This window comes from Micropterus dolomieu, linkage group LG18 (genome assembly GCF_021292245.1).
Source record: "Micropterus dolomieu isolate WLL.071019.BEF.003 ecotype Adirondacks linkage group LG18, ASM2129224v1, whole genome shotgun sequence".
Classification (NCBI taxonomy): domain Eukaryota; kingdom Metazoa; phylum Chordata; class Actinopteri; order Centrarchiformes; family Centrarchidae; genus Micropterus; species Micropterus dolomieu.
This window is the reverse complement of record NC_060167.1, coordinates 8705643-8715271: the sequence shown is the minus strand read 5'-3', so window position 1 is coordinate 8715271 and position 9629 is coordinate 8705643. Positions and strand designations below refer to the sequence as shown.

The 9629-nt window shown below is 41.0% G+C and overlaps 1 protein-coding gene across 1 annotated transcript in view; it reads left to right on the top strand.

Moving 5' to 3' along the window:
* The window catches only part of stab1 (stabilin 1), a 75081-nt gene that overhangs the window by 27085 nt on the left and 38367 nt on the right, over positions 1-9629 (top strand). Inside the window, exons 17-22 of the mRNA XM_046075075.1 lie at positions 682-762; positions 857-1015; positions 2073-2135; positions 3353-3445; positions 9259-9345; positions 9434-9545. Coding sequence (XP_045931031.1) covers positions 682-762; positions 857-1015; positions 2073-2135; positions 3353-3445; positions 9259-9345; positions 9434-9545 — 595 coding nt within the window. The remainder of the gene's footprint in view (positions 1-681; positions 763-856; positions 1016-2072; positions 2136-3352; positions 3446-9258; positions 9346-9433; positions 9546-9629) is intronic.

Sequence of the window (9629 nt, the reverse complement as noted above, 5' to 3'; positions counted from 1 at the left end):
ACTGGCCTGACCTTAACCCTATAGAAAATCTATGGGGTATTGTGAAGAGGAAGATGCGATACGCCAGACCCAACAATGCAGAAGAGCTGAAGGCCACTATCAGAGCAACCTGGGCTCTCATAACACCTGAGCAGTGCCACAGACTGATCGACTCCATGCCACGCCGCATTGCTGCAGTAATTTAGGCAAAAGGAGCCCCAATTAAGTATTGAGTGCTGGACATGCTCATACTTTTCATGTTCATACTTTTCAGTTGGCCAACATTTCTGAAAATCCTTTTTGTATTGGTCTTATACTGAATTTGAGATTTTCATTAGTTGTCAGTTTTAATCATCACAATTAAATCAAATAAACATTTGAAATATATCAGTCTGTGTGTAATGAATGAATATAATATCCAAGTTTCACTTTTTGAATGGAATTACTGAAATAAATCAACTTTTTGATGATATTCTAATTAAAGACCAGCACCTGTAATTTAACAGGTCACCTCTACACACATTCAGCCTCCAGAGGATGAACCCTTTATATTTAATGACACCATAACTTTCCCTTACTGCTACCCTCAAGGCTTACTTATGTTTTTAGCTCCACTGCTGGTAAGGCATGGGGGAAAGCTAAATCTGTCAACAACAAAAAAAACCTAAAGTTTTACTTTATGATCATTTTTTCTGTTTCTAGCTGACAGTCGACGACTTAGCTACTCTCCCTCAGATTCAGACAATGGCCAATCAGATCATCACCATCACTGTGTCTGACGATGTAAGTGTAATAATTTGACTTGTTTCCTGACTAATTTACAGCAAACATTAGCAGTTTTCCATTAACACCAGGTGCCCCCTTCCTTCCTCTCCAGGGTGAGATCCTATTGGGTGAGAAAGGCGTCCGTCTGGTGAGCACCAACATTGTTGCCTCCAATGGGATCATCCATATGATTGACAGGATTCTGTTCCCACCCTCCATCCTTCCCATCCTGCCTCACCGCTGCAACATCATCGAGAGCAAGATCACCATGGTGAGCAGAGGGAGGCAGAGAGTCAAATCAAACCCCTGAACGAACAAACAGGACAGAACAGCAGCACACACAGAGTCCAACAGTAACTATTTGACATATTTTACACAAAGGAATGATTAAACCAAATGACATCTCAGTTTATTAAAACGAACCACAACGTCTCTGGTTCAAGTCAAATTGGGTATCTCTCTCTCTCTCTCTCGTCATTTCTCCTATAAAGGCAGTAAATGCCCAAAATAATTTAAAAAATGTATTTGTTTCTATTAATATAAAACAGAAGTTTGAAAACGCTGTCGACCCCATTTTTTGATTTGAAACTTCGGAGAGCGTTTTAGCGAAGACGGCCAAAAACCGAGGACTTTAGAAATGATGACGCTCGCGGTTGGCTCTCTGATTGGGTCTTATAAGTCATGCAAAGCAGAACACAGTGCTACTGACCGAGTTTTTGATTTGGTATTTTTATTAAAATATTTTGTACCCGGAAAATAACACTTAGGCTATAGCCTACACTTGTAGCTACTGTGCATGTCGCCATTTACTTTGCAACGACTCCCAGTCAGGTTTCCGCCGCCTCAGCCGATTTAAACTTCCATGTTACGTTCAGTAACAGTCCCAGCTCGTTATTGATGCATGCAAAAAAATATCTGCTGCGGTTCTTTGTCTGCATTACTTTATTCTTTCTCCAGATCTTCAGCTAACTACAGAAGAGCCAGCACGCGCATGCCCAGTGTACGTGAACGGCCACTAGATGTATCACGTTTTCAGTCGTTTTGTTATAGACAGAGATCAACTCTGATATGCAGCGAAAACGCTGGTGTGGACGGAGATCATATTTGTTTCAAAACGGATTAGTGTGGATGGGGATGGGTAGTGTGGATTTAAATACATGTCAACAGGGATAATAATCGTCATGGACAAAATTACTTTAGCCAGCAGACTTATAATAGGTAATCTCTTCACAGAGAGGACAAACAGGCCAATAGAAGCTTAAAGCTAGCAATGATGCTAACAGAAAATGCTAAAATAATTTTTTTTTTCTGTGTTTGTATGTTTTCAGGGTCCATGTGTTCACTGCAGTTACCTATATGAGACTCAATGTCCAGATGGCAGCACTGAAATGGTAAAACACATTGTTATAAATGAAACATTTCTATTCTGTTTTATTCAACAGAGCCCACCGGGGGGTCACACAGTAACACACGGGGAAATCTGTGCAAAGGGATTGCATGGTCAGATTGGCAATCCATGAGCAGAGATTAATAAAATGTAAGGTGAAAAATATATGGAGGAGCTTTTAAAGTTGCGTTAATGGAAACCATAGGACTTCTGATTTGACCTCTGACCTTCAGGATATAAAGGGTGAAGGTAGGGCTGGACGATATGGCCAAAAATTTAATCACGATAAAGATTTTCATATCTTTCGATATCGATAATTATCACGATAAGTATCAAATCGTTATTTCTTAAAGGCTAACCACAGTTTAAAGGCTGATTTTTGCTCCTGAGTGGAACTTAGAAAAACCTGATTGTTAATTGTGGTTTAAACTCTAAATTATGGTCAACACTAGATGCTAAACAGTGGATCACTTCACAGAGTTAGAACATCATTATGATAAAATCTTTGTCAACAAATATGCACGAGTCAAATTAAGTATTTTGTGGGGTCCCTTCTCCCCCACAAAATAAACATCTTAATAATAAAAAAGTCCTAATTTGTGTATAATTCAAGTGAATAAAGTCACACATTTATTGAATATTTACTGAACATTTGTTATATTGTTATTGAAAAAAATTATATTGCAATAATTATTGTTATATTGTCCAGCCCTAGGTTAAGATGAGAAAGAGTTCTGGAGATGTAGCTTGTTATTTGTATCCACAGAATGAAAGCACAGATTATTATCAGTGTAAGAAGAATAAAATACTGTAACCTGTCCTCTTAAAACAAAGCGAATCAGCTAATCTGAACAAGAGCATAAATTAGACATTAAGAGCCATAGCAATCAAAAAGGAACTTGCTTGTTTTCAGTGTATTAAGCACAGAATATTGAATATTGAATTTTGATTATTTTCTGACACCAGATAATACTTTATTATTTATAATTTACCTGGTGTGACAACACAATATTGTATTACATTACTTGAAACTTTCTTTTCAAAAAATTATATTCATTTACATATTCCAGAAGTCTTGCTTTACAATTTCTGCTAAATCATGAGCTCAGTTTAAGAATTTGTGTTCATACATGTTCAACAATATTTTTTTCTACCCAATGAAACCTGGTGGGCAATATGGATGAGAACAGCAAGCCAACAAATCTGTGTGTCTGTCTCCAGGACAGGCATCAGATCGGCTGCAATTACGTCACGTCTCCTCTCAGGCCAACACTCAGTTCAGGCTGTGCCAAATTGTGCAACACCACCCAACAGGTGAGAGTGGGATCCCTGAACACTGCATCAGCACGAGAAAAGTAAACACACATTAGGGCTGCAACTCATTAGTATTTTCATTGTTGATTAATCTGTCGATTATTCTCTCAATTTATCAATTAGTTGTTTGGTCTATAAAAAATTGTGAAAAATGTCTATCTGTGTTTCCTAAAGCCCAAGACGGCATCTGCAAATGTCTTGTTTGGTCCACAACCAAAGATAATTAGTTTACAGTCATAGAAGAGGAAAGAAACCAGGAAATATTCACATTTAAGAAGTTTAATGACTCAAACTGATTAATCGATTATCAAAATAGTTGCAGATTAATTTAATAGTTGACAACTAATCGATTTAATAGTTGACAACAATCGATTTAACACACAGTAGCACAATGCTAGTTCCACATAGAGATAAATAATAAAATAATGGTAGTAGTAATACAAATATCAAAAATAGTAATAATAATAGGACTACTAATAAAAATTGTAGCAGCGGTTGTTGGTGCAGGAGCATGGGGGCAGTAGGTGGCTTGCAACCACAGATGCTCTGGTTCCCATTCTACTTTTGGACACTCTGGGAATTATACATTCTGGGACAGTGCACTCGTAGTGTAGTTAGGTACTATGAGCTCTTTTATCTGGCTTGATAGCTATAATTGGGTATCATCATCTGAGGATTCATTGTTAACATGTACAAACTAAGATCGATCTGATAAATAGGACTTAAACAAGCAGAAAATGCCAATTAAATGTTCCATTGTCTGTAATTGGATGTGGTGGTCAATGGTGTTAAATGCAGCACTAAGATTTAACAAGGCAAAGAGACAAGGCCTTTGTCTGATGCAGTCATTTGTAATATTCACCAGTGTGGTCTCTGTGCAATGATATACTCCTGACTGAAAATCCTCAAATAAACTATTGTCTTGTAGAAAGTCACACAACTGTTGGTGACTGCTTTCTCAAAGATCTTAGAGATAAAGGGAAGCTTAGACATAGATCTTTATCTAAGAGTGGGCTTTTGAAGAAGAGGTTTAATTACAGCTACTTTTAAAGGACTGTGGTACATAGCCTGTTTATAAAGACAGATTGATCGTGAATAGTATAGAAGTGCTAATTAAGGGTAAAACTTCTTTAAGCAGCCTAGTTGGGATGAGGTCTACAGGGAGGCAGGTTAATGAAGAATTCATTGAAGTCGGTTGGTGAAGATCGATGAGAGCAAAACAGTCTAAATATCAGGTATTACTGTTGTCTCTAAGGTTTCTGAGTTTGAAGATATGTCAGTACCAGTTGACAGGAGAAGGTGATGAATTTAGCCTCTAATTAGAATTTTATCATTAAAGAATCTCATGAATTTCTTACTGCTGAGGGCTATAGACATACAAGGCTCAATAGAGCTGTGACCCTGTAAGCCTGGCTACAGTACTGTAAAGAAGCCTGAGGTTGTTCTTATTTTCCTCTATCAATGATGAGTAACAGGATCTGCCAGGCCCAGGCATTTCGGAGGGCCTTTCTATATGTTTTAAAGTGGTCATTGTGCTCATTTTCAGGTTCAAAATCTTATTTAGGGGTTATGCCAGAACGGTTTTTATGTTTTATTTTCAAAAAACACCATATTTTTATCATACTAAACATTGCTGCAGCACCTCTTTTCACCCTGTGTGTTGAACGCTCCGTTTTAGCTATGGAGTGATGCAACTTACTTCTGTTTGATCTTTGTTGGGAGTTGCACATGTGCAGAACCTAGTTAAGGACTACTAGTCATTCAGAAGCAGAGTAGGGCGGCTTGTGACCCTTGGCTGTCAGCGTTGGGGAGTAACGGATTACGCGTAAGGCGTTACATAATCAGGATACAAAAATAAAGTGACTGTATTCTGTTACAGTACAGAAAATAAAGACGTAATCAGATTGCAGGTACATTTTGAAAAAATGGGGATTGCACATAGAGATTAACATACTTTAAGAACAAAGATTCCATTAAACGGAAAGCGGATTGCTATTTGCTATTTACGTGTTTCCTGTAAAAACACACAGCAATGAGGGATCTGTCTATTGATCTGTGTGTAGCCAGCAGTTGAATGTGGTCACGCCCCCACCCCGTCATGCAGACTCTGTACGAACTGATGCCAGCTCAGCTCAGTGAGTGAACATAGCAGCCGGACCCGAGCACAGATTCCGAGACCGACGGAGGCCAGTTTGAGCACTGGGAACACAGTACGAAGGTGTTTTTCTTGCCGGTTTGTCTCTTGTCACCCCTGGGCTGAGTCAGCTAATGAGGCTGTGTTCGGTCGTGTTCACTGGGACACTGCTGAGCGCAGTTTTGTTGCCCGCTCACCCGGCTACGCTCCCCGCAATCATTCCCCGCCGGTTCTGGGTGGGGGGCCCCGCAGCTGTACAGACGCAGGCAGGGTCACGACAGCAACTGCATCAGCTGCGCACAAGGCAGGGCCATGTAAGCAGCGGCCGCCCCCGCACACTGTCCCGTGGGAGAGGGCGCACAGCACACTCACAAGGAGAATCACTCAGCCAAAACACTCAGTACTGAGTGACTCAGAGAGAAACGGGAGACATCCCACAGGTAGAAACGGAGGAGACGCCTCTCGTGGAGTGCACTCTGATGCCATGTGGGGGAGACTCACCGGCAGACATGTAAGCCTGGGAAATGGCATCACACAGCCAGTGAGACAGGCACTGTGCTGACAGGGGAAGTCCCTTGGACCACTCCCTGTAGTGCACAAACAGACAGCTGCGAACGGCACCAGGCGGCCGTGCACACCACATAACAGGGCAGCGCTCGCACCGGGCAGAGGAGGGGGGACCCTCTTGGCTGATGTCAGAGCCAGGAGCAAGGCGACCTTAGCTGAAAGGAATCTCAGATCCGCCGTCTCCAAAGGCTCAAACTGGGCTTGGGTTAAGGCGCATAAAACCAGCGCCAACATTTGAAAAATACTTGGTTCTAAACATTTAGATAAAGACAAGCAAAACGAGACTAAACACTAGAGGGTGTGGTGTCCGAACAATAATGCTGCGATGATGTGTTGAGAAGAAATCCGCTTGACACTGTTCTTGATCATAAAAGTTTATTACATCAAGGAGTTCAGCATCAATTACAAGCTCTGCAGCAACTTGGAGAGTGACCCAGCCCGATGACCACTCTGTCTCTCTGTACATCAAACATAGCGTGGTGTTAAGGGTTTCTTAATTGTTATATACTTAATAAAAGGCGTAACAGAGCTTAACTACATGTTTTCAGTGTAAACTTGATGGTTACATGTTTTAACTCAAGAGACAATTTAGATGTAAGCATGGCAGCAAAGAATTCGTTTATACCATTACATGGTGATATAGATATTTGGCGGTGTAAGCCGAGTTTTAAACACTTGTGTGTTATACCTTTTCTGTCCCCTTGGTGGAGCTCGGGTCGTATGAGAAAACAGTAGACATTCAACTTTAAGATTCCCCACTTTAACTAGGAACTGGGAAGCTGGTTATACACACAAGCATGCGGATGAATGCTTTAGTAGAAAATTGTATATGAAACGTTTAACTAAAGCATTAGTTAATACTAAACAGACAGTGATTACTAGGGAATAACAGGGAGGATTTGAAACAAAACAAAAAGGAAGCCTAAGAGGCAAACGCCACTACTAACTTAGCAAGGATTATTATTTAAATAGAACAAACACAGTTAATAATGAAATATTTGTTGGTTCAAGAAAACAGGGGTTGTTTGTCCCCCTTTTGCAATCCTGGCATATCACATTTGCATATCGGCTAAAGAGAGAAGGGAAGGGCGTTCTGTGGGAAAAGGAGTCAGGTTGAGGCTGGACGGGTGGTACTTTTGATGTCCGGAAGTGACCTGTGGAGAGAGGGGGGTTGGCCAGCCCCTTTGCTGTCCTGCTTAGTGTCTCCAGTGACACCTTTATGGCGAGAAAGGTTCACTAAGGCTCTTTGACAACACAATCCTTAAGCGATGCATATCTGATTGAGTCTCTGCAGATCCTTACCAAAACACCAGGCGATATCTCTAGTTTTTGCATGTCAAAAGGCCAACTCCAGGGGAGAATTGGTATTTTCTGGTACTTGGATTACATTACTGATTACATTTTTAACAAGTAATTAGTAATTGTATCGGATTACATTTTTAAAGTAATCCTCCCAACCCTGTCAGCTTTACATGTTCGCATCTTAGACTGGAGCAAGACTTTGAGTGGTCATTTGTATCTTTCATACATAACGTTTTAACTTTGCACTGTCTCTACATCACACTAACAACTTCAGTTTTAATAAACTGAAACTGACTACCTAGAAGAGTGTCTAATGTCTGGTAGGGAGAGTGGGGCTGTGGGGAGGCAGCGGGTGGATGTCTTGTCACTGTGCTGCATTTTGAGGGCATGCCTGACTATCCGCTAAACGAGCATTATGACGCGTGTTACATAGTGACACAGATAAGTTACTGAAGTATAGGCTTGCCAGATTAAACTACTGAATGTATTGTAAATTTACACACAAAGTCACATTCTTCAATATATCACTACAGTCACGCAATTGTGATTCGAAGCATGACATGGTATAGTTACACATCCAGATGACACGACATTGCTGACTAATTAGCTGTAGAGATGATTTCTAATGCTACTTAGTGCACAGAGGTGAACATCCCTCAGTTGATTATATAAGAAAAATGCAGTCTTACATAACTAGACACGCCTAGTTGTTACAGAAATGTCTGTCATATTGTCTATAGATGGCAGTGTGGCTACTTGGTTGACCAGTTATTAAATCTATGAATCTTACATTGTACATAACAAATTTACATTCATTCAGACTTTGCTAAAGCTAAAGGAAATAAAATAACAGTGGTAATTCCTCAGGAATGCACACTTTTTGGTAGGTCTAGCAGACACGATTACCTCAGGTCACATCAGAGGCGAGAGAGTAAGAGGGTGGTGTGTGTGTGTGTGTGTGTGTGTGTGTTACACAGACACAAGACACCCCAAGACACAAGAAGATGGATGTGTTCAGCCTCTAATCTTTAATTTAATATCCAGCTAAAATAATCAAAAGTCATTCACATCTCGCTGTTACTTTCTTTTATTAAAGAAAGTCACCTACCCATAGGTTTATATATATATATATCTCAGCGGTGGAAAGTCCTGGTGCCTCGTTTGGCTTGTCAGATTGACATTTTTACTATGGGGAAGTGAGGAGCCAGTTTACAGATCTGGAGGAGTCTCAGCCACAGTGTATTTGAACCCCCCTGTTGGAATTCCTCCACAGTGAATTGCACTTCTGCAGTATGTCTGTTAATGTCTGGGAGACACTGAACCCTGAGACGTTCATGCCTAAAAGCATTACGAGCTCCTTTCGGTCACGGGCTTTTTTCCTCCCTCTCATGGGTTGGTGGAGGACGCCACGTCCCCCCTCCTCTGCCCGGTGCGAGCGCTGCCCTGTTATGTGGTGTGCACGGCCGCCTGATGCTGTGACTGGTTAAGTCCTGCAGCAGAGATCTTCATATGACACAACCAGCAAGTCAGATAAAGAACAACACACCAGTTTTTAAAAACAGAAAACAGATGGAAGTATTAAGGTGTCCTTTTTGTTAAACTATGCCTCAACATCAAAAACACAAGCTCACAGGTACTATTTGAAGGTCAAACAAGGACCCGCATCAGTAGGGTTCTTGGGTAGCTAGGAAATAGGAAGTGACACAAAATCACTGGTTTTGCTGTGCAGGTCCCAAAATGTGGAACAGTCCTTTATCTGACTTTTAAATCATTCAGTATTTTTGTGTTTTAATCTGCGTGTGTTTAACAGGTAGCAGAGTGTTGTAAGGGTTTCTACGGGCCGGACTGTAAACCCTGTATTGGAGGATTCCAGCATCCCTGCTACGACAAAGGAACGGTGAGCAACACACAAACAACTCTGTTAATGGAGCCTTATTTCTCAACTGATGTGTGTTATTTATTTAATTTGTTTTTACCACATGCAGTGTTCAGACGGTATCCGTGGCAACGGCTCATGCAGCTGTCAGTCAGGCTTCAGGGGTGTTGCCTGCCACATCTGCTCGGATCCATCCAAGCATGGGGAGAAGTGTGACGAAGGTAACAGCTCCTCCTCGTTAACATTCGGAGAGCAACTTAACACGTAATTTAGCCTTAAAATGCCCCTTCACATATTCAAACAAG